General features: G+C 37.3%; 1 protein-coding gene across 1 annotated transcript in view; it reads right to left on the bottom strand.

Moving 5' to 3' along the window:
• The window catches only part of dgkb (diacylglycerol kinase, beta), an 80,189-nt gene that overhangs the window by 40,160 nt on the left and 14,145 nt on the right, over positions 1–25,884 (bottom strand). The window contains exons 3-17 of the mRNA XM_063486436.1: positions 23,010–23,086; positions 22,587–22,607; positions 21,913–22,060; positions 17,389–17,526; positions 11,838–11,887; positions 10,379–10,453; positions 10,134–10,253; positions 8,333–8,450; positions 7,814–7,902; positions 7,337–7,453; positions 6,957–7,055; positions 6,102–6,203; positions 3,414–3,487; positions 2,724–2,798; positions 381–466 (exon numbers count right to left, since the gene is read on the bottom strand). Coding sequence (XP_063342506.1) covers positions 381–466; positions 2,724–2,798; positions 3,414–3,487; positions 6,102–6,203; positions 6,957–7,055; positions 7,337–7,453; positions 7,814–7,902; positions 8,333–8,450; positions 10,134–10,253; positions 10,379–10,453; positions 11,838–11,887; positions 17,389–17,526; positions 21,913–22,060; positions 22,587–22,607; positions 23,010–23,086 — 1,389 coding nt within the window. The remainder of the gene's footprint in view (positions 1–380; positions 467–2,723; positions 2,799–3,413; positions 3,488–6,101; positions 6,204–6,956; positions 7,056–7,336; positions 7,454–7,813; positions 7,903–8,332; positions 8,451–10,133; positions 10,254–10,378; positions 10,454–11,837; positions 11,888–17,388; positions 17,527–21,912; positions 22,061–22,586; positions 22,608–23,009; positions 23,087–25,884) is intronic.

The following is a 25,884-nucleotide window of genomic DNA, read 5'->3' as shown; positions in this document are numbered from 1 at the left end:
TTGTTTTCCAACTCACGTAATCATCCCATTTTACCACCTCTGAATACACAGGCTTGGATGTAATGAAAGTGTTCATATACAACCCATTTATTACGCTTTACCATTTCAGGCTGGACAACAAGAGTGCTGCAGCCTTTGAAAAATAATAAAAACAAAGGCAATTTTGCCAAAAAAGGAAATGGGGTGTTTAAGTGCTACAGTACTATGTTTATTACTTTACAGGTAACTGAATGCAGTATGTGCACATGTACTGTAGCACCTCAGAAGGCTTGCAGTTTTTTTGTTTTTTGCTTTTTTGGAATGAACATGAGGACCAAATTCTTGGCAAAGTTGTGACAAAATTAAAAAAAAATATGTTTGAAAAGTAGCATAATCTGTACCAATGAAGTCCAGGATCCAGCCCACAGTGCCATCCCCTCCACAGGCCAACACTCTGAAATCAGGAACATCTCTGAAGAAATTCAACCTGTAACAAACGTCTTACTTTTAGATGTCTTGCACTGGTTACAGAAGATATCTTTTATCTTCAGTTTTCCCTGAAAATAATTAAAAATGATTTTAAAAATTAAGGTGCATTAAAATGTCTCTTTGTTCAGTCTTTCTTGCGTTTAAAATTCACATGACACAGACACGGTGTGCATATTATGAGCATATTTTTGAGCCTACTGCAACAGCACACTGCTTCACTGCAAACCCCCATCTAATCCCACAAAATAACACATGTCGCATTGATAATTATTCATTCAGTGAGCTAGCCTGCCTGTTCGAGGCCTAATTGGATCATGACAGGCAGTGTTCAGTCCAACTTCTTCCGTTCCTTCACAATAACAAAGCCCTAACTGAATGAGCCAGCCTCCAAGCCTCGTATGGCGGGTAAATGATTCGCTCAATTACTCTCCAACTGGGACCACAAACCATATTAGACGCAAAACAGACGGCCGCAAACATGAAAGGCAACTTTGGGGATATTTAAATACCAAGAAACAAACACTTAATTTGCTGTAATTGCATTAGTGAGGCAGCTAATTGACAGCAGTGCGTGCGGCTGCCTCGGCCTGCAGTGTCCGACGGTGACCGTTCACCCTGCTAATGTGTGCTGCAGTGAGTACACTTGACAAAATATTAACAAGGTTAGAATAGGAGAAGGTCATCTGGAATGTTCTCAACTCTAGGAAGAAGCCCCGGATTCGGCCCCAGACTGCAGAGGAGAGGCAGGTGATGTTTCAGGCACATCAACAGAGAAACAAACAGTGGCCACGAGGTCAGTCCCTAAAACTTGGGAGTTGCGTTGGCGCAGTGAGAGCTGTGCCAGTCTCAACCTCGTGGAGGTTTTTTTTGCACCCTGTGAGTGCTGCTGTGTATTTATTTTTTATAAGACACAAAGATTCTGTTTTCACATCTAATCAAAGCCAAACAACGTGGCAGCACGACGCTGAGGCATTCCTGTGTGTTTAAACGCTGCTGGACGCAAACAGCAAAGTGGAGGAGCGTTGTGAATGTAAATCATCCATTCATTTTCTTAATCACAAATGTGAACCATAGGAAACCTGGAGCTGCCCACACCACCAGCCTGCAGTGAGCTGCTTGTCTGTATGCGCGATCACATGTGGTATGGCGAGTGTTTCACCTCTCTCTATCCGTCAGTCACTTGTGTCACCAGCTCTGCGTTCAGCCTTATGCATATGGAGTCGCTGCTCGTCAGCATGATGCTATCGTCTCCAGGATTTGTTATGTGTGAACTCACCTCATTTGTGTCTGTTCTGTCTGAGGGAACCGAGTGAGAGGTTTAATACTACAGGCCTCTCTTGCATGTGATGGTGGTTATTATATGTGGGCAACAACCGAAAACACTACTGGGTGTGTAAACAGAAGGTCATTAGCTGATCTGATTAGTGAGGTAACAAACAAAGGGATGCTTTTAGATTTTGTGTTTTTCCTATCTTTGCTTCTCCTTTTATAATCAGTTCTTTCAATTTTTCCGCAATAATTTATATAAAAAGACAATTTTCTTAATGCAAAGTAACTTACTACAGATACTGCTGCCAGCTATAAAGCTAATAAAGAAAAATTAACACATAAAACAAAAAATATAAAACTAATGTTGAGCATAGTGTATCAGTAAAGAAGTTGTGAATCTTTATTTTTCCTTTTTTCTTGCTTTGTTTATACTATAGTCGTTATTATTACTATTTATTATTTTTTCAGTTCTTTAGATATATCACGGCAGTTGTTTTGGGATTTAATAATCTAAGAGCAGTCATGTTCACTTTTTTAATTACATTAGAAAACAATACTCTGATTTTCATGAGTACACTGAAAGAGCCTTTTCATTTCTGTTAAGGCTGCTGATGTGCTTTCTGTGTTTATCTGTGGTTATAAGCTACAGTGTTTTTAAATATAATCTTTTTTTTTTTTTACATTTTAAAACACAAATCATTTTGGAAAATATCTACCTGCTTTTAGGGTTTAGATCTTAGATTGATAAAAGGGCTGCAGATTTTTCCTCTCGCCATATTTATGTGTCTGAAACACTTTAAAAAAGCAAACCTCAATCGTCATATGAGTGTGAAATTTGGATGCTTTAAACATAAAAAAAGTAACCTGTGAAAAAATATATTATATTGACATTTAGCTTCTTTCATGGAAATAATACATTTTTAAAACGGTATCTCACACTACAGATGTGTGAGATATCACTAAAGATGATCTGGTCAACAACGTACCCCGGCATGGGTCCATTTTTAGCCAGGTTGTAGACTTGTCTTGGGTTCAGAAGATACTGGAACTTTCTGTAAATCCTACAGAAGAAATAAATAAAAAAAATAACATCAGAAAAAACTAAGAAGCAATGCAAATGTCGCTCTCAAATATCACACATTCGTTTCCACTTCAGGGAATTTAGCCTGTTAAGTGCAAATGCAGTCCAGGGTCCAATCACAATGTAACGAGGCAGTGGACTGGGCAGTGGGGTGGGACATACCCAAAGTCCCCTTGAGGAGAAACCATTAGAAAGACTAATTCATTTTAATTTCAATTTCATTATATCAACTGGCTGAAGTCATATTTTGATCTCATAATTTAAACAAATGAGGGCCGGAGTAATAAGGAGTGAATGAATATGTTTCAGTAATAACCCAATTAGCCCTGGGTTAAAGAAAGGGAACCAGCCAGTGACATGACAGTGAGAAGGCTGTCTGAAGCAAGAGTGTGTGTATGTGTGTGTGAGAAAGAAAGAAACGAGAGCTGACGGTGGAGGCGTCCAGTGCTTTAGGTAAATGTTATTTTGTTTTTATTTGACTGAGCAAGCCTAAAGCACTTGGCGGCCAGAGGCCACGCTGCTGCCTTCCCTCTGCGGCTGAGGAGCGGGGCTTTAGAGGCTTCTTGTAGCATGTTGAGACAGATTGTGTACTTACCTCTCTCCCTGCTTCCCTCCGCTCTTCGGATTGACAAACACCAGCAGAGGATGAGTGCCCTCTATTGTTGTGATCTGAATGGGAGATGTCAAAACAAACTGTTGGTGTTTGGAGACTGCAGGATGCTTCACAGGAATTCACTTTCAAGCCATATCCCTCAGAAATTTTGCCAAGTATATACAGCACTTTCAAGGCATGCCAGTCATCTGATTCGTTATATACTGCAGTTTTCCTGTTACCTGGCTGGGATAATGTCTGTGTGTGCTTCATGTTCCTTCGCCTGAGTAAAAACTTAATCTTGGGTTAATTATAATATCTAATTATAAAGGAAGAGCTGTGATGGAGATTTTAGCCAGTATCTCTGAAACTACATTATACACTATCACAGGTCCCTTGATTTTTGAGGAACTAATATCTTTATTTTTCAAAGAAACCTTGTTTTGCTTTTTTATTGTCAAAAAAAACCATGTATTCATTCTTACTCAAATAATTCAAGTAAGTATCGTTTTTCACTGCAGGCGAGCCATTCTCAAATTTACGCCGAGCCACTCAGATATTTAATTGGATATTCAACCAGCAGATGAGCATATGACAAAGGATGTCCTTCATTATTTTTCCCCCTGGTTCATTTATATCTTTTCCTCATTTTGCTTTATGAGACTATATCTCTGTTAATACTTTTACTACGACCTCTTAACAACTGCTCCATTTGAACCCACTAATGATGATCTGGATCAAGAATAGGTCAGAAAATGATGAATAACATCTCATTTTGAAATCCAATAGGTTTGTTTCATAGGTTCTAGTTTTCTTTTTTACATTTGTTTTTTAAAGTAGAAATTGGAATGAAAATCTAAAATTCCACTGCAAAAATTTTAATTAAAATTCTTGCAGTATCTTCACTGTCCACCAGTGGGCAATTGCACCACCATTGTAGGTAATTAATACACGTGAACTACAGTGGTTAGAATCTCCAGCTCCAGGACAATTAATCAGGATTGCCTCAAAATGAAATACAGCATCTGTGTTTTTGGCAGTAATGAATAGAATACCATGGAAAGCATTTATTGTCGTTGCACTACGCAAAACACAAGTGTGGCAGTGCTGCTCCTGATTGGTGAATTAAAGTCACAAACACATCACTCACGGAAACAACTCACCTTACGTTACAGGAACTAATTCATGTTCTCTTTAAACATTCTGACAATAACAGACCTCTACATCAAAGACAAATAAGCCATATCCTGCTTGATGTTTGAGCATCACTTTTTGATATTTTTTGTCTTGTTTTGTTTTATTTAAAAAAGCTGACAACAACATTATCCTTAAATACTTTTAAATATTATTTTTAAAGTTTGGGACTATTAAACTCAAGTTTTGAATGCAAGCTGTTTTTCTGGCTTCAGAGCCCATAAAGCCCTGTAAATACCTCTGACATAAAAAAAAAAAAACAAGAAGTCCTCTATCTTACCGTCAGTCAGTACTCTCAACCTGATACCGAGTACTTATTTGCGACTGTTTTCTAATCAGCCAGACAGTTTGCCTTGAGTGACGTGAGAAAGGATTTTCCAGTGTCTCTGAGCGGTAGTGAATCTGTGGACAGGCAGAGCCTGCGATGTCAGAGGCTGATTTCACAAAGCGCCACATAAACAAGCTCTGACTCAGCGGCCCCTGTTTGAATTACCCTTCCTGCAGTTAGTCTGCAACAACTCGCCCAGTGCTCTCCCTGACACAGATGAAGCACTTAACTCCCCCTGCCTGCTATCCCAGCAGGCCAAGGGTGAATTAATGAGCTCCCTGTCCAGTTCAGAGTGATCCATTACTTCCTGTAATTATAAATAATAATCTTGATTATTACGCTGGTTAGCCAGCGAGGAGCATAGATGGATGTGCCTGGGATATGATTCATCATATTTCTCTCTCATCCACGCGTAGACGTGCAGTCGCCACAGACGGCGGCAGACTTCCATCGCTAACATGCTGGCTGACAGATATTAGAGAGCATCAGGCTGGACAAGGCTCGGCCATGGGATACTGATTACCAGCAGGGCCTGCAGAGTCCCATCATACAGAGCTTCATTTTAAAAACTCAGTATTCAACAATGAAAAACGGTTTGATTTCTGGATGGGACCTTAAAATAATCTGACTGTTACCAATTTATGGCTGTGCAGAATTGAGCAAGCAAGCTTTTTAACATGTTTTTTAGTTTATCTCTGAGTTACTCTGGGTTTTTATTTATTTCAAAATTAGCCTATTTCTAGGCATCCACAAAACGTTTCAGGTCATATAACCACTTATTCTGCACCTGCATCCCAAATAATCGGACTGTCTTATGTTCCCTTGTTTGTGAAGAGAAAACTTGTGCTTTCACTGGATTAAAACAGATTTTTTTCAACTACTAACTGATTTTTCAACTTTTGTAATTTTAAAATAAATTTATGAATCTGAAAATTAAGGATTTCTCAAACCCCCTCTCCTCATTGTGGGCCTTTTCAAATTCTGAAGCATAACCTTATATCAATGAAATAACTAAAAACAAACAAATAAAATGCAAACAAACAAACCCAAAGCATGAATTCTGCGCTCACTGCAGTATGGGATTGTGATTAGTAAATAAAAACTATAAAAAAAATATTAAGGCACAAAACTGTTAAAAAATAAATAGAAAAGCCAGAATCGAGTACAACCTGCAGTCCTTGGCCATCGACTGTGACAGAATTGGCTCTCTGCATCTTTCCTCGGCCTGACTGACTTGACCGAGAATCCTTCCTCAGTGTCGACTGTCTTTCCTGTGGTCAACGGTCAAACAATTACAAGAGCATTGTTTTTTTTCTGCAGTTAAATATATATATATATTATTGGATAGAATAGTGCATAGGTAAATACATGGTTTACTGCCAGAATTGGAGTGAACTGTGTGTCTCATATCTGTTGCTGTAAAGTCATCTCTAGAGACCAGAGACTGCTATCGTTTTATGACTACAATGACGTGAACAGCTTAGTCTAGGTTGCCGATTTAGTAATCTCTAACGTTTTTGTTGTTTTTTTTTTTAGCAGAAAGAAGACGTCAGAATATAAACTGCCATCTTAATATTATATATCTGTAATTTCCCAGTAGTTTTCCTATAAGTTCACATTTAATCTGTTGCTAGTTGAAGAATTTCACTGAAAGAAAAGCTTATTTTACATATTGCAACTTACAAATCTGCCATAACCAAATAAAAAGTTGCAAATATAAATATAAAACAACGAGGTTATTAATAAAAAATTCATGTTGTAACTTTTTATGTTGGCTTTTGACCTTTTCTGGCAAACTTTCCTCACATAAGTTTAAATGGAGTTTTTATTGAGTAAGTAAGAGTCTTTCCTCGTGAAGCGCACTCATGCAATTTTGGAAATAAACTTCTACAAAATAATTTGGTGCCATTTCAGAGCTCAGTGGGAGAACACAGGCTGATGATTGGATCCTCGGGTAACAGTTCCAAACGAGGTCAGGTTCACCGAGCCTCGGGACTGCTGACCCATCAGAAGTGAAGTCTTACCAGGACGATGGGGCAGATTGAGTTGGGGGGCAGGATGTGATCCTTCAGGGGTCCACAGTCACACTCAGGTTTCACATGTGAGGCACACTTGTTATGGAGCTGGAGGAGGTGGCAACCGTTATTAACAACCAACTCGTGTCAATAAGAGCGCATGTTTAAGTGTACAATTTCAGGTATATGCTCCAGACTAATTTACATTACATGTGTCATTGTCTCCATTTTATTTTCTATTAACGTGCAACTGCAAACAAGTGTTTTGGGAGTGTAAATTGGTGGGATGACTTGTGAGGTAGGAGAGGTGCAAAAATGAAACCCTAAACAACAAGAAGCAGTGGGAATATAATAAGGAGGTGGCTGCCTCTCCTCGGGTGGCGGCTTACCGTGATTTGACACCAAACACAGTGGAGCCCAGTCAGACCCTGGTAACACTTAATGGTTTTGTGACACTTGTCACACTTGGTGGGGCAGTTCCCTTCCACCCAGAAATGATGCATTACCTGCAGAGAAAAGGAGAGATAGCACACAGAGAGGGAAAAAAGTGAGAAAAGAAACATGGTGCAGAAAAACAAGATATATACAAAAGCACAAGTGACACAACAATTAAATAAAGCAAGGAGGAAGGGAAAAACAAGCAAGAAGGAACAAGAAGGAAAACAGAGAGTGAGGAGGAGAAAGCAAAGCAAACAGTGCTGTCTGCATCCCCGTCTCTAAACTAGGTTTATCCTGGTAATTAGAAATGCTTAGTAGCAGATTGAGTTGTTGCAATTCCATGATAGGAAGAGAAGCCCTTATCCTAAGCTCCACGGAGCACTGCTGATCCAAGCGTGCCGACTGGTAAACACTCCAATTGGACGTACCTCTGTGTTTTTCTTGGACTTGACATAGGTTTTGATGCAAGACAGCGGAGCGCGAGCCACACAGCGCTCGTGGACTGTGTACTTGCAGACTGAAGCAAAAAACAAAACAAAACACAAAAACATGGTTTTGAATGAGCAAAAGAACAAAGAAGAACTTCTCTTTTGTTGTAAAGTATGTACACTAGGGTTTGACTTATGTGTTTGTTCATCTTTTTATAACTCAGTAAAGGGTGCACTGTAGGAGGCTGAAACACATGCAGGTCTTATCCTTTTAAAATAAATGTCTCTGTTAAACGGTTTACTTCTCCTTTGTCTCCACCTGTCCTGTATTTTAGACAATCATGTGGCACTAAATCAAAATTATTAGACATTTACTTTTTGATGTCAGTTGTTTTATGTAAATATCCTTATCACTACCTTTCATGCATGAAAGGCCACGCAGATCTATAATGTTACATTTCATCTTTTTAAACAGATAAGTGCATCTGTCAAACCTTTAACACTGACTGAATTACTCACATGAGCAGCAGAGACCCTGCTTCCCCAGTCCAATTAGCATGTTGAGACACAGGTTACAGTAGGCTGGCTTATTGAAGTGCTTCAGTCTCCACACGTGCTGCCCATCATCTTTTACGTTCTGCAGCAACAGAAACAGGTGCAACGATTAACTGCTGGAACAGTCACCGAGTCACTAATCCACTGCTGTATCACATGGCTTCATATTCAGGCTGGACAATCACCAGTTAATCATCTGATTGACTATATTTGTTCCTTTTATCGCACGTTGAATTCTGTACAAAAGCACTTTGTAGTTGATTTTGTTCTTCTGGATGCAGCGTTTTCAGTGGGAGAAACATTTCATCACTCACCCAAGTGACTTCTTCAGTCTCAGCTGATTTGTGAAACAGCTGCAATCAAGAAATGAGATAAGAGTCCATCTTTCACCATCTTAGGCCCCCTCCTCGGTTCAGCCACCGTTGTTTCCTTTTCACATAAATGGCCTCCTTGACTCCATGCTCAAACCAGCCTTCCTCCCTGTGCACATCTTCATCGCTGAATGAGAGGCCTGACAGGGTAGCTCTTCCATGTTGCGCTATGTTTGGTTTCCTCTTGAACTTCATCGTGTACACCATATCCCTCTGTTTCAGGTAGGAAACTGGGTCTTTGCGGTGGATGAATTTTTGGAGTTTTTTGGTTTTTAAAAGTCATTGAGACTGTTTTGGAAAAATGTGTCTCAGCTGTTCCGAAACTCCTGATGCATAACAGATCGCCAATGGTTTTTGCTTAGGCAGCATTTTTCCGTCTTCTCTCCTGGATTGCCTGAAGTGTTCTTCAAGCCTCTTCCCAGCTTCCCATGCCCAGCTGGGATAACCACATTTACTCAGGGCTTCTTTGATATGATGTTCTTCTGCTTCCCTGTCCGCTGTGTCTGCAGGGATGCCGTTGACTCTCTTACAGCTTTGATTGCAGCCATTCTCCAACTCGCTGTGAACAGTTCTCATGGCCACAAATCAATGGTGATGACAATTTGCATATTAATGATCATGAAACTACCCTCATGGCTCATTCTTAGGAAATGGTGCTAGATTCAGTCATTATGCATTTGTAGTGCTTATAAAACTTGGGAAACATGCAGTTAGCTGAGACTGAAGAAGTCACTTGGATGAGTGATGAAACATTTCTCCCACTGAAAACACTGAATTCAGATTAACATAATCAACTTCTGGAGGATTTCATCAAGACAAAGCATTTTGATTTTCTCTGTACATTATTCTGGGTCAATCAGTCTAAATTCTGTAAGGACAGAATGCAGGATTTTCTGTTACTCTTTTGTAGTAATATTCATTCATAAAAAAGGATACGCTGGAAGGATTTATATTAAAAGGTGGTCAAATGCTTCCACCTAGTGGAAAAAGCGTGAACTGATGGTGTTCACAGTTGACACAGTAGCAGTAGGATACCAAGCTTATCAAGAGTAAAACCAAAAATCCGCTACACAGCATCTCTGTTTTGGTCAGTTGTGCAATATGCCAAGTTTTCAGCTAATGCTGTAGCTCTTTGGGACTCAAGCTATGCTATGTTTTTACATTTACAACTTAAAGAGAATCAACTTAAAATTGGCTCTTTGCCTAGTTTCATCCCTCGAGTTATGTGACTTACTGTACAGCTTACTGTAGCAAACAGAAAGTGTTCTTCTGAAAATGGTCAGGTGCAGGTTTAGTTTTAGCATAGTACTGTACTAGCATAGCACTGTGCATCTAAGAAAGCTTTGGGCTTCTCAGTATTAGCACCAAATGTGACTCTCTCTCTGTGGACTCACTGTCTCCAGGCCCAGCAAGACTAGCAGAGGGATAGTGGTCATCCCTCCCTGGATCCACTCTTCCAGTGATACAGTACCATCGTGATCGTAGTCAATCTCCTGCATCATTTCCTGAAGGATCTAAAGCAAAAACAACAAAAGAAGACATGTTGAGTACATTTGACTGTCTCAGGGTAGTAAGCAATATTTTCATGCATACTCTATTTCTCAAGCAACATAGCATAGCGTATGAATATCCTCCTTACTGGTTTCAGCTCAGTCACATCCCATTCCAGGTACTCTGCGACATGCATCATCTGAGAGACAATGTGCTCTAACTCCTGCGGCGAGACCACAGACGGTCATTATAGGCACAAAAACACTGTGTTTACCTTTCTGTATGTCGCAGCCTTAAGTTAATGTCACTAAATGTCTTTCGCATGAATAGACTGATGAACAGCTCGTAATAGCAGGTTGGAAATGTCATTCTTCCGCAGAGAAGAGTTGCACACAACCAAAACAAAGGCAGTGTGGGAAGCACTCTGAAGCTGAAGGTTTAATTACAATGGTTGGTTTTTGGGGGCAGAGGCGGGTGATGTTATTATCCAGTACCACACTGAATCACTATGATGCACTTAGGATATCTTTAAAAACTAGAGTGTATGAGTGTAAATGAAGAGTTCATACTGTTTTTTCATTTTTTCTTAAATTCTGAGTGTCCCACTGAATGGCTATCTCTGCCTACATTTGTATTCTCACTGCCCTCTCATTAGTCCTCTGCTTTCTATTATGCTTTCTATCTGCCGTCCAATAATGGGTGAGAGATGACTAATAATTGAATACGTTACCAAACCCACTCCACCTTCTCTATCTCCCTTTTAACCCTTTAATTTAAACCCCCAATCCCTCCTACACACTCTGCACAGATAATGAGCAGTGCTCTTTCATTCATAACTATGTCCAAGCCACAGATTTTGCTCGTCCTTGTTTTTGTCCATTACTCTTCCCATTTCATCCATTAATTAACTCAATTTATTTAAATTATTTTGTTGATGGAGAAACAGACATAAAGAGAAATAGAGACTGATGGACAGAAATTATTTTAAAAAATGGAGATTAACTGACAAAATTTAGAAAAAAAGATAGAGGGAGAAGAACTGTAGAAGAAAATACAGAGATATTAGAGAGATAATCAGCAAAAATTTATTATTTGCAAGCTGCCTTTTGTAAATGTAAATGTAAGATATAGTCTGTTATTATGAATCCACCCTTGAAACCATTGGCTATCATCTGATGATAGTTTAGCTGTTAAATATTATCATTCTTCATTTAAAAAGTTATATAAGTGGTGAAGAGAGCTGGATATCTGTTACCTGACAGAAAAAGTCTCAGAAACCCTAAAAACTTTATTCTTTCTTTATTCTTTATTCTTCATTCACATATAATTGGATTTTTTTTCTCTTTCTTTCAGATGGGTTTTCTCTATAAACTCATCTGCTTATGTGGGTAAATCACAGTAGCCAGTCAGTCATTTGTCAGTCAAGAATAGTAATTGGCAAGTGGAACTCGAGCTTAGATAATCTTGCATATATAATATTGTCAATGCCATCAAAGCTCATAAAAAACCAATAACAAAAACATTTTGCTCATTAAAAACTAAAGTATTCTGAGGTAGGATCCTGATTTTGTAAATCAAAACAAACACTCCAAAACGGAAATATTTACCGAGCTGTCCAAGGAGCCATTTCCGTCTGTGTCATAGAGTCGAAACATGACTATGGAGACAAAAAGAAAATGTCAGCTTATTGTAGTAACACCCTGGATTTGCTAAGTTTCTCCACCTTTGAGGTCAGTATTTAGTACCACACCAGCTTTGGCTACACTCTTCAGTGCCAATGTCACATCAGTGCACGCAGAGACAAACCAAAGTCTTTATCTCAGCAGCTGTCTCATCAGCCTCAGAAGCTGCAACTTTAAGTGTCCCCCAATTACCACTTAAAAGTGTCACCATGGAAATGGACAGCTCCTAAATCACAGATGTGATTGATCATCTCTTAACGTCAGTAATTTTATAGCACTGTGACAAAATCTTGAGTCACTCCTCACTTCTTTATATTTTGATGTCAAAAAACAAGACTTGTAATTTTTTTTTTTGGTTCTTTGCACCTTACAGGGGAATGTATTGGAATCTTTTATTTGTTGAACCATGATCTGTGGATCATTCAAGCATAAAAAGACATCAGTGGTGTTGGGGATATTGTCAAAATTAATGAAATTATGAACACAGAAAGGTATCAGCAGATTATGACCCACATTGGAATTAGGCCTGCTGCATATCATATTGCCTGTTAGAAATTTTTACCTGATGCAAAACTGTCATATCGCAATATTGTTGCAATAGCAACAGAGTCAGAACTGCATGTAAACCTTCGATGATGATTTAGTACCTAAAATGCTTCATCAAACTGCAACAAAGTGCAGTATTTTGCTAAATATGCAAGAAAACTTCCAGCTAAAGGTGGGAACCACAAACTTGTTTCACAACTTGAGGCAAAAACACCTTACACATAGCATATGTGCATATGTGCATCTCTTGCAGAGTTATATAAAGTTTTAAGCACTTCTCTACTTTTAATTTTCCAGGAAAAATTCTAGCTAGACATCTTTGGTGTTTGCACCTGAAAGGAGCCCAGACCTCTGGCTTATTGAAGCAGTGGGGGAACATCTTGACAGGGAACAGCACAAAAGCCAGCATCACCCAAAGATTTTGTAATATCCTCCAAGAAGTTTGAAGAACTACTTAAAAGCTTGTCTAACATCAAAGCAAAGGGTGGCTATTTTCAAGCTAGTTATAATTGCACAAACTCTGTTTTTTTTGCTATATTATGGTATTCCCATGTATTTCTGTGTGTTTGCAGTTTTTTTGCCGCTAAAAGTATTTCTAATGTTCCTTGCAAAATATAATGATATGAAGGGTTTTGCACAGTACTATAAGTCCTGCTGAGCTGTGACAACAACATCATCAGGAAATGGCTGTGCACACTGTTTCATATAGATAGAAAAAAAAACCCACTGCCCCACCTCCAGCCTGGCTTGGGTGCAGCACATCGTGGCTACTGACATCATCACTAAAGAGTTGATGTCACATGGCAGCTTGTCAGGCCACTAACGAGGAGCTAATTGCCAGTTTCCAGGGAAACTGAGGTGATGGTGGTGGCTGATCCTGGCGTCTGCTGTTGGGTGGAGGTTGGGGGTGTTAGAAGGGGGTGGCTGTAGTGATCAAAGAGGACCCAAAAGTGAAGAGAGCGAAAAGGGTGTTGACATGATGCCAGCAGTACAAATGGGCTGAAGTAAGAAAATAAATTTCTTTCAAACATACAAATCTTTAAAATAATTGTGACTGCAAATAAGTTCAAATGTATCGCCACTCAAACCCGGCTGTTTCCTGATTGCTGTTCAGGTCATTGTTATCATCTAAAAAAAAAAAAAGAGAAATACATTTTATGGACTTTGGTGAGGCCAGTTAAAACTGTAAACAGGGATCAAACACAAATAACGGCAGTGTGACAGTTTTAAGTGAAACTTGATATGTGTCCCAGGAGGTCTGCATTGAAAATAAATAAATAAATTTAAAAAAAATTAATTAATAAAAAACTTACTCACCTTTAACAAACTGACAAAATTAATTTTTCCCCACAGAAAACAGCTGTAATAAGCCACAACTTGATTAAGTTTGCATCCACATTTATTAGAAAGTGTGGGCGCATTGCTGTATATGTGTACTACTGCCCCCTGTTTATTAGTGGAATAATGTTACCAAAAAAAGGATATAAACTACCTTTTATTTAAAAATCAACAATAAGAAGAAAAAACTGTATTGTAAGTTTTGGTAAGTTTTGATCTTTTTAGTTTATTATTTCTCAGATTTAAAAAAAAACTGAAATAATTAATCATTTTGTTATCATAAGAAGTGTTTTCTTAAAGTCTTTAATGGCTTGTAGCAAAAATACCTGAAAGTGGGAATTTTTATTTATTTAGTTTTTTTCTCTTATTTTTATTTGTACATTTACATGCAATCTGTATTTTTTTAAAGCTATTTTAATTTTTAATGATCCTGATGTAAATAAAGCAGCACATATGTGTCTAAGAACCACTTTAAATCTGTGCAGTTTTCAAACAGTCCAGAAGAGGGAGCCATCCTCTACCGAAATAACATGTTAAAGCCCACAGAGGTTTACAGGGACAGGGCGCAGCAATGACACATCACCCATAGTTAATTCCATAATGTGCTCCCAGTCACAGGTACCATCTGCTGAATTATTTAATAATCCCCTTTGCTTAATGGGAGCAACATTACTCAATAATTTAGCAGAAGCATAAGCATTATAGCAACACAGAAAAAACGGCTGTTGTCCAATTGAGAAAACTTTGTGAATAATATATGCAATGACTGCAATTAAGAGGTGTGTCAATAGGCTGCCAAAATGAGGTATCAAACACCTGTTGGCAAAGCTTTATGGGAGCTCAGAAGATCACTTTAAAAGAAGGTGATCTGCATTAAGACAGGAAATGGAGATGCAGAAAAAAAGATTGATTTTTACATTTATAATAAAATAGGCATTTAGGTTGTGGCCAGACTAGAACCTTTGAGTTTAGAAAACCCAAAATGCTAATGGCTGATAAGACTGGCTGCAAGAGGAAACATTTTACCTTAATTCGTTTTAAGTAAAGAATAACGCAATAAGAAAAACAATTCGGTTGAATGCACTTCTTAATTACCAAAAACATCTCAGGAAAGTCTGACTCACTCAGATAAAATGCTGAGGAAAAAAGCAAACCAAACAAAGAAACCAGCAGGTACAAAGTTATTAAGGAAATATTTTGACTGTAACAAGACATTAAAACAGAAGTTTGAGTTGAGTATTTTACCAATTGTTGAGCATCATTTATAATAAAGGGAACTAACTGCTAATTTCCAATTCCATAATTTTATTCTTGGACTCTAATTAAGGAGTTTTGGATGAGTCGGTCCATCCAATTTCTTACAGAACCAGTTTTAGCTTCCTTCTTCCTTCTTCCGACCCAACTTTCTTGTCATCGGCAAACCAAACAAAAAGTTTGAACAGCAGGTGGGTTACTGTTACTAGATTATGCATACATTACGAGTAAAACGTTTAGAAACAGCTTCTCATTTAATGTTTTTTCTTTATTTTTACTACTTTTTACATTGTAGACACATACTGAAGACATCAGATATATGAAGCAAGATATATGGAATTATGTAGCAAAGAAAAAATTGATAAATAACTCTAAATATGTTTTATATTTTAGATTCCTCAAAGTAGCCTTCCTTTGCTTTGTTGACATCAGTTGTGTTGTACAGAAGTCAGGTTAGTACACAGCTGAGAGACCTATTTGACAACTGATAGAATTCATATTATGGCAAGAACCAATCAGCTAAGTAAAGAGAAACGACAATCCATCATTACCTTAAGAACTGAAGGTCAGTCAGTCTGGAAAATTGCTAAAAATTTGAATGTGTCTCCAAGTGGAGTCGCAAAAACCATCAAGCACTAAGACGAAACTGGCTCACATGAGGACCGCCCCCAGAAAGGAAGATCAAGAATCATCTCTGCTGCAGAGGATAAATTTATCCGAGTCACCAGCCCCAGAAATTGCAAGTTAACAGCACCTCAGATTAGAGCCCAGATAAATGCAAGACAGAGTTCCCATAGTAGGCATGTTTCTACATAATTGTTCAAAGGAGACTGCGTGAATCAGGCCTTTTTTGTCAAATAGCTGCTATTAAACTACTGCTAAGAAAAAGCAATAAACAGAAGAGATTTGTTTGGGCCAAGAAACCCAAGGAATGGACATTCGACCAGTGGAAATCTGTGCTTTGATCTGATGAGTCCAAATTTGAGATCTTGTTGGAAAATCATTTCAATTGACTACCTCGTGAAGCTCACAAGAGAATGCCAAGAGTGTGCATCAAAGCAAAGGGTGGTTATTTTGAAGAATCTAAAATATAAATCACGTTTTGAATTTTCACGTTTTTGTTTGCTACATAATTCCATATGTGTTCATTCATAGTTTTGATGCCTTCAGTGAGAATCTACAACGTAAATAGTCATGAAATTAGAGAAAAACTATTAAATGAGAAGGTGTGTCCAAACTTTTAACTGGTAGTGTATATCCAACATGTTATTACTTGAGTGAAAGTTTATGGCAACTGACATAACTATTAAGTCACGGTACGATTCAGGCCAAACCTGGAAACCACAAACCAAATCTACAGATCAACTCTTTGTACAACTTTTATCACTCAAATTATGCTTCAAAGTAATTTAAAAGAAACGGACTATATACAGACAAACTCCTACTGGAGACAAAAAAAAAAAAAATAATTAAAGCTGCACTGAATCCTCAGCAAAACATGAATGGCTCTATATGAACATTTACTATTGCAACAGGATATATATTACATCAAAAAATTTCTTTTTTGGGTATTTGTTAAAAAAAAGTCTACCACTGACATATTTTTAGAATCAAGGATTCCACAAATCTTTCATCAAAGCCCAAACAGAAAAGAAAATGTGAAAAACTGACTGAGCTAAACATCCAAAGGCAAGTCAAGGACTGAGAGCTTTTCAGAGCACAATCACAGCTTGAGAACAAAGGTCAACATTTTTCAAACCTTTACTGAAGGTTCTTTTTAAGGTTGTCCCCACACTTAAAAAGCACGTTCAGAAGGAACCACTTCACACTGTTACGAGTCTTTTTCTAGATCTCATTCAGTTCAGAGAGATGTGCTTTAACACTGGTTATTTTTTGACCATGACTAAAGAGTCACAGTTTCTTAACAGAAAGGTTGGTACATATGAGGCATGTGTGGTTTATTATTATTTTGCTAATAAGCACACACTAGAGCATGCATCCACAGACAAAGAGATATCGCTTTGCCAGGAGTCACTGCTTTGCTCCCTCTCACCCTCTTGTCTTTTTCACTGGGCTTCAGTTTGACCTTATTTGGCCTGAAAAACTGCTTTTCACCCACTGAGCCCTAACAACCAGTGACATTTCTTCTGCCTACTGGTACCTCAGTTGTTTGGCATCTGCATTTTATCTTGTTATTTGTATATTCAAGGTTCCCAGTGTTTATTGCATATTGCATAGTGTTAGGACAAGTACAATCACTATCTGCACATTACTGCATCGCTGATGTTTACTGCATATTAACATAGGCCCCAGACATGTGACATAGGATGATACTCACATTCAAGCTTGTCCTCAGGACGCCCACCCTCTAGCAAGGAGAGGTAACACACAATGTCCTTAAGCTGCACTGTATCTAGAGGCCTGGGCAAAGTAGGGGTCTTCAGAGGGGTGGAGTTGCCTTTGATCAGCTTTAGTCCTGCAGGACCAACACATGAAAGGTTAAAACATCCTTTATGCCACCTCTAATGTTAGCCCAATAAGCTACTGGGTTTGGATGTCTGATATCAGTCATATAGTCAGAACAATCTGCATGTGTATGGTGTCTAGGGATGACAATACGTCAGCCCTATCACATTGTGTTTAATGGTCCAAATCAATATACTTATTATTTACAGCCTCATAATTTGGCATAAAATGAACAAATTGACAAATATTTTCATTCTCTACATTGCTGCAACTCTGCTGTTTACTCTGTTTTAGCTCTTGTCCTCTTAAGGTCCCATTCTCCTTTGAAAGGTCAGCTGGTCCACTGAAGATGAGACTATAGTGGTTATATACATAAAGGTTCAGTTAATGCCACTGTGACAGCCTCTTATTTGTGAGTATTGGAGAACTAAGCTGTTCAGGAAAAATGCTGTAAACGTCACAATATAGTACATAACACATACATTACAGTCAAGTACAACATGTAGAAAAAACCGAGCAGGTGTTTTGTTTGTTTGTCTTTTGTTTGTTGTTGTTTTAAAGCTGTAACACTGGGATTTTAGCTGTGCAGAGAAGCAGGTTATAAATGTTTTGAAAGGGGCAGCTGTTTTACATTAGTCTTAATGGGTTGTGTTTCATTCAATATTCCGTGTTTGTACCACAGTGTGACAACAAAAAGAGAAAAATATGCAAATGAAAACAGATTTACTAGAAATTTGTCAGTGTTAAAATGCAGTGTGAGCAGAGAGGGTAGGGCAGAGGCAAACACTTAGTAGTGTTAGCTACATTATCAATTCACTGTGCTCACATAAAATACAAGAAAACAAACAGAAAACATAAATAGATAATGTTTCTCTTGTTATGGGAAAACTAAAGCTCAAAATAAAGCCTACAGGAGTGAGTAACATCTGTACTAGGAGTATGTATAAAAACCAGCATTACAAAATTAAAACACACAACATCAAATTAAAGATTAAAAAACTAAAAAATGTAAGCACTAAGATTAAATCTTAGAAACCATTTTCACATCAATAATGACATGCAAGACTCAAATGCAATGTCAAAACAATACAAAATAATAACCTAATAACCTAAATTAAATTTAATAGTTAAAGAAGTAAAATGACAAAATGTCAGATTGTGCTGAGACATTAATTCTACAATTCATTAAGGGCCTTTAAAGTAATAAACAAAATCTTAATGTCAATTTGAAAACTAATTTTTACGGGTCTTTCTATTGCGTTTTTAATTTACTGACTGATTTTTGATTGATACCAGTTTAAATAGTTTTACAAAGGCCTAACTGAGAGGGAAAATCAATCATGACAAATGAGTGCCATTAAAAGTTAATACTTAGCAAAATTCCTCAGACGGCAGTAGCAGTAGCAAGATTGGGTAACTTTAACAATAATGACTCCATAACGACCTAACATTCATCCCATGGGTGGATAAATGTCATAGGTCATGACACACAATGAACTGAAGAGAATACTGGGTTTTTTAAGTGACCATAAATAGAGAAGTGCTATTGTTTAAGAGAAAACAGGATACATTAGAAAAATATGTCCCTTATAAGTGCAAGAAAAGATCCACTATTAATGACATAAATTAGGACAACCGTCTACCAAATGAACTGTGAAGGCTAAGCTTTAATTTTACTGGACCTGAAAACAGGAATTTGGGTTTGGTTTCTCATTAATGTCTGAGTTTCTTCTTTAAAACGTATCACTTGCTTCATTCTGTGTCATTAGATGGACACAAAGGGTGATGGAAGGGCTTGTAGCTAACATACTGGATCAATAAGGGCGAATCGAAACACTCGCACAGGCTGCACTGATCCAGTTTCACACAGCCTCGTAATTGGGGCAAACAATGTGATCAAACGCTGCATGTACAAAAGATCATGATATGAATAATCTAAGTTAATGGCATTAGATAAACTATATTTCTTGTTATTTTTCTAAGATTTTTTGTTCTGTGGACAGCTTTTATCCTGATTGAGTTAAACTTACATTCAACGCATGAGTAATTGGGTCAGTAGCTTGTTAAGATTCTTTAAACCTTTGAATCAAACCAATTGCCAGGCTGTGTATTCAAACTATATTAGGACATTATGTTTACTCTTTATGATTATTAATTTACTTACTAATGCACTACCAGCTAACCAAGTATTACTTTCAAGAAAAAAGTAAAAACAGATATTTTTTTTTAAATAATGGCTCTACGTAAGGCTACAAATGAATTTATAGAATGGCAGTTATAGAAACCTCATTTTTTGCTGTAAATGTACTTCAGTACTCCTCAATCCCCACAAGGAAAGTTTTCAATTTCCAGTCACAGAATAAGACTAGTAACTGGAGAACATTTTTTTTATAACCTTTCTATAATAAACTAATTTTTTCCTGTGGTTCAATGGCAGAAACATGTCTCAATCTGGGAGGCAATTCCATTATTTTAACTGTGCTTCACATCAAATTTAATAACTAAAGCCCACACACATGATTTTTAGTTACTGTTATTTAAGTTCACAGTAATTATGAAAGATACAATGTTTTTGGAGGAAATCTAATGATGAAAATTTTACATTTAATCAAGCTTGTGCCTATACAAACATTTGCTACACATTATTGACATAGTTTTAACAGAAATTTGTGAATAGCTCCACTACAAGGTTAACTTTCCCAAAGCTGGGAGTCATGACAATTATGAGTTTGTTTTGTAATTATTGTTAGGGCACTTAGGATGAGGTTCAGTTGTACTTTATCCGAAGCTGACATTTCACACAGATGGTGCGGCTGTCTTGTTTCATAAAACAAAGCTGATGTTTTTGTTAGACAACCTATTATTCCAAAACGTTCTCCACTTAAATAACAATATACATTTACAACTACCATCTTAGATATGATTTTCTATCTATGCGCAGAAAAGGTATCCTCCAAAAACAGAGTGCTTATGACAGATTTGTTCGCTGCATGTAAAAAGAAAAGAAGAAGCTATATCTTAAAAATGGTTGAATGTATTCAAAAAAAATTGAATATTTGGTACCAGATGTTAATGCTTCACCAGTAGGAAAGAATGCACACAATATGGAAATGTTATGTTATGTTATGTTTTAACTGAATCTATTGGTTTGGGCTTCATCTATTTTATTTTATTTATTTTTATTTATTTATCTATTCATTTATATACATACATATATATATAGAAAGTTCATTATTAATATTGTTGTTAACATTGCTATTAAGTTTATATATGTTTCATGTATTTGTTCTTATAAGGCAGACAAACAGATGTTTAAACACCTTTTTTATTTATTATGGGAAGAGAAAATATTTTTTCCCCCATTTTCTTTTATTTATTTTTAAACCTTGAGTGATCTGCTTAAGTTTTCCTTTTGGACCTATTATACATGAAGTAAAGCTGAAGCAGGAGATTAGCCAACTCAAGTTCTGGCAGTATAGTAAATAGCTAGTTCACATACACACTGTTCTCACTGCTTAGTCACCGTGTGTTATGATATCACACTGGAGAAATATACCACAATAAACTGAACATTATGGTTATACAAGTTTATGAAAACCATAAACTAAGATTACATTTTGTATTTTGACATTTTTATTGAGGGTTTATTAAAGGCCGCCAATATTAGAAGTGTAATAAAAACAATACCAGGACTGTTTTGCCCAACTTACTCTGAGTTTATTGTCTCAAAAATTCAAATCATCCACCCCAACCTCCTTCCTCTGTGGACAATGAAACTTCATAAAAACCTTATCTAATGAGAGCTAGAGAGCCTGGTCACTTGAAGATAAAACACATGTTGCTTTGTAGCACTCAGTGACACGAGACAGTCTTTATTATTAATTATCTGAGCTGGTAGGCAGTCAAGGAGGTGTCAAAGCCAAGTGGCAGTGCAGGAGATGCTGTCTGAATGAGGACTGATCTGAAGTGTTAAGTATTATTTTAATATCAGTTAGTCATTACCACACACAAATGAGACATTAGTATAATGCTATAAACAAACAAAACTATTGCCAAGACAATTGGCAGCTTCTACACTACAATTTACAGTGAGTGCCACCGGGCTGGACTTGGCATTAAATTGAATAAATTGTCCAATGGCACAAAACAGAAACAGTGATGGCGCCATTTTTTTTTTCACACAGCAAAGGAAGAGTAAAGTGATTCATTCTCTACGATGACAATAACAAACCCCAAAAGAAGCGCTGTGAAGGAAGAGAATAACTGACATATTGGCTGAACCTTAGCAACACAAGCGGGGATGTTTTCTTATACACATCACTGACTATAAAACACTAACATGCTGTGTTTATGAACTGAGGGCATGTTAGGAAAAGAATTTCTTTTCTACACTTACCAGAGACTCGAGGTTTGTCAGAAGATGAGGGACTGGGTTTGGGTCCTTTGTTGCTAAACGACATGAAAAGGTGTTGACAGAACTCTTCAGGGAGTTCACTCTCCAGGAATGTTTGCATAAAGACCTTAAAGCCCTGGAAGTCAATCTCCTAAAACAAAATAAAAATAAGAGCGCTAGTTGTTGAATTCAGGTTTGAGTGAAATGCCGAGGATTTTCAGTATCATGTTTTCAATATTTTGCAAAATGTTGCACATTTTTGTACTTGGCTATGTCTGAGTTGTTGTTTGGACTGTGTTTTAGCTTCTTTTATTTACTGCGCTATGTGTGGCCTTCATACAGATGCCTTTTTATGCCAAGATGCAGCTTTGATGCCAACTGTTTTTCTTCGTTTTTGTTTTGTTGTGTTTTGCTAGCTGTTTCAATTTGCAAGTCGTGTTCAGACAGATACAAAAGTGAGCCTATTTTTTTAATATCATTTTGCTCACGCACATGGTTATTACCTGATTGTGGTACACAATCAGGTAATAAGGGTTTAATATTTTCCTGCAATAGGTTGCATTGCCTCTAGAAGTTTCTACAATCCTTAAGAGAGTTCAATTATTTAGTGATTAGAGAAACTAGAAAAACACAGACAATAAATGAAAAATAAATCAAGAGGAAGAGACAGCAGATACCTGGCTGAGAATTTCCTGCTTCTACACTCCGCAGCATTGAAGAAGAAAGAATCGCGACATATTCATGGAAGTATCACATGGTTATGTCATTTAAAATGCACAAAATAATCACATCACATATTTACACACATTTTGAAAATGCAGTTATGTAGTTGTGATTATCTGTTATTGAATTAAAGATTTGTGAACTATTATGATGCAGCAATTAGTAGTTGAGTATGCATTCCTTTTTTTATAAGTTGCATTCTTGATTATTGCCGTTGCTTTATCTTTAAATTGTATGCATGTTTAAAATCTCTCTAAATCAGTTACTCATGTTTTCGGAAAGAAATGCTTAAGTGTGATACATGCTTGCTGTTGGCTTTTCCTGAGTCAATAGACTATAAACTATGTGTTATATAATCCAGTATAAACTGAACATACCTCTTCTGGATTGTATTTAGCCAACACACCATCTCCATGGAACTCCTGCAGCACATCCTTCAGTTTCTTGGTTGAATCTATGAGAAAACATTCAGACATGCTTTATTTTTGTTATGTTTTATATATGATTGATATCTACATAATGCTGTTATTTTATATAGTTCAAAGTACTTTACATCTTCTGGTTTTTAATTTATAAAAACAAATGTGGGTTCATGGAGTTAGCCTATCTGCAGTAGGTGTCATTTTCTGTACCCATGCAGGTGTGGATGCACCTGTAAGTGCTATAGAGGCATGCACGTCATGCACTGTGTTGCTGATTTAACTTGGATGCAGCATTTTGATGCCTACAGGGAGACACGCCTCCATATGTGAGTCAGAGCTTTGAAGATGTATCCTGCACTACCAACTGTAAAGGTTAGACCATGAATGAAACCTGACTTAAGATCTTTTAGATCATTTGTGATATTAACCATTATTCAGGGCTTCATAAAATATATCATCCACATTTAGTACAACTACAAACCAGCCATGGCCTTTAACAGGACAAGTAAACAGGCATGGCAGACATTTGTAAAAGTACGTCAAGTTCAAATACAGGGCAGGAGTTGAAATGTGGTTTGCACATCTGAGTGCTACAACACCAACCGGGGATAACAACTAGATAAAACAGAATTGTGAACACATGTAAAGGTCACAATAATATACTAAACCAAATACAATACCAAATAACTATTTTCAGCAGGGAAGAGATGGACCGTTAATGAAATATGCAGGCTGCTTGCAAAGTGAATTAGTACTTAGATAAAGGAAAATGCATCAGGTTAATTCCCCTAAGACGTAAAAACTGGTAGTTAGTGGTAAAGTTACGAGTTCTGGGAAAAATTATTCACTTGAAATAAAATAATACACAAACATACCTCACATAACTTGTATAAGGTACTACTTCTAAGGCAGACAGAAGAATAAACTATCCCTAAATATTTTTATTATTTTTTTTGGTAGATACATCTTTAGCATTTTTAAACAATATTTCTCATTTATGATGTAAGCGCTATAGTTTGTCGTGACATGGAAAAATAAATCCTGAACACTCAGTTTATAGTTGTAGCAAATTAACAGCTAGAAAACTACAAGTGTGAATATTTTATATACAGTATGATCTAATTTTATTGTTAGAGGTAGAGTGTACAGGATTTAAATATACCAAAACCTTTGTGTTCCTTCTAGTCCATATGAACAGCTGGTGTATTTTTATAGCCCAATTACTGTATCTTTCAAGTTAAGGGGAAACTAAGCAAATAATTACTGCTCATTACTTATTAATAACCAATCTCTATACACCCACTGGCTGAGATGCAGATGTTTGTCTAGCATTGATGATTGAGGCGGTGCCTCGGTGTGGTTATTGCTCGGACCTCAGCTGCAGCTGTGATTTCATCCTTCTGCTGCTCTTTATCTGCTGGATAATTTTAATTCCACTACCAATTTAACCTGCAGCATTTCTATGACAGATGTGCCACTGCTACTGCATGCAGGTATTGTTACATCCATTGCAGACTAATGTGTGACAGTCAGACTCAGCATAGGCAGTTGGGGGACAAGGTGGGTGAATGTAGTAAATGTGAATATGAATACAGTATATCCGCTCTAGTTATCTCTCTAAAAGCAGTCGTACACACACAGGTGAAGGTGTGCCCACTTTTACTGTCGTCACAGTCACTTGTGGTCTATCATATATTACATGATAATACAACTCTTTCCGATATGGGTAAATATTAAATGTAAACATTATGTAAAGTTAAAAATCTGAATTGAACCACACAAAAATGATATAACTATTGTCATTTCCCTGAAAGAGACAAAATGCCTAAGACTGCAGTGACTAAAAAAACAGACTGAAATCACCACAGTGGCTCATTATTTTCACTCTCTGTTTAAGCACTCAGCACTGGACAAAAATAACTTCATCAGGCAGAGATTTGCTGTGATAATTACTGCATGCTACAGAGAGTTTATGAGCCCTACTGCTGAATCAATTTGCTGCACCACAGATACCAGGTTCTAATGTTAGTGAAGTTAATTTTCTCACATTCCTCTCTAAGCATAAGTTGGTGTGTGCACATTACAAATTACATTAAGAAGCTTGTTTAAGTTTGTGCTTCATGTATGGTATCTTTCTGCTCTCTTTATACAAATGAAAAAGGCCTGTGAGGGATATTTTCTATGTTGATAAGCAATTACTGTTTAATTACTGTTTTTCATCGTCACGAACAGATAAATATGCACTGGCCATTGGTCAAGATGGCCTACTGAAATTCAAACTGAGTATCAGAATGGTGAATAGAGATGATTTAAGGGACTTTGTGCACAGCATGATTGTTGGCATCAGGTGGTGGATCTGTGTGTTTTAGAAACTGCTGATCTGCTGGGAGTTTTCAACACAACCATCCCTATGGTTTACAGTGAAGAGCCCAAAAAGAAGAAATTATCCAGTAAATAGCAGCTCTCTGTGCAAAAATGCTTAGTTGATGTCAGAGGTCAGAGGAGAATCAGCAGACTGCTTCGAGCTTATAGCAAGGCAATCCTTACTCAAATAGCCACTCGTTACAACCAAGGAATGCAGAAGACCATCTCTGGATGCAAAACATATCAAAAAACAGAAGCAGGTCACAGCAGCAGAGGACCACACTGGGTGCCACTTCTGTTAGCTAAAAACACGAAGCTGCGGTTATAATTCACATGGGATCACCAAAACTGGGTACCAGAAGACAGGGATGAAAACTTTTTGTCTTGATTTCTGTTGCAGCACTGGAATGGTAGGGTTACAATTGGGCGCAAACAACAAGACAGCATGAACCCTATGTGCAGCAAT

The sequence above is a fragment of the Pelmatolapia mariae genome, linkage group LG10_11 (genome assembly GCF_036321145.2).
Source record: "Pelmatolapia mariae isolate MD_Pm_ZW linkage group LG10_11, Pm_UMD_F_2, whole genome shotgun sequence".
NCBI classification, from domain to species: Eukaryota; Metazoa; Chordata; class Actinopteri; order Cichliformes; family Cichlidae; genus Pelmatolapia; species Pelmatolapia mariae.
This window is presented reverse-complemented; position numbering and strand designations above follow the sequence as displayed.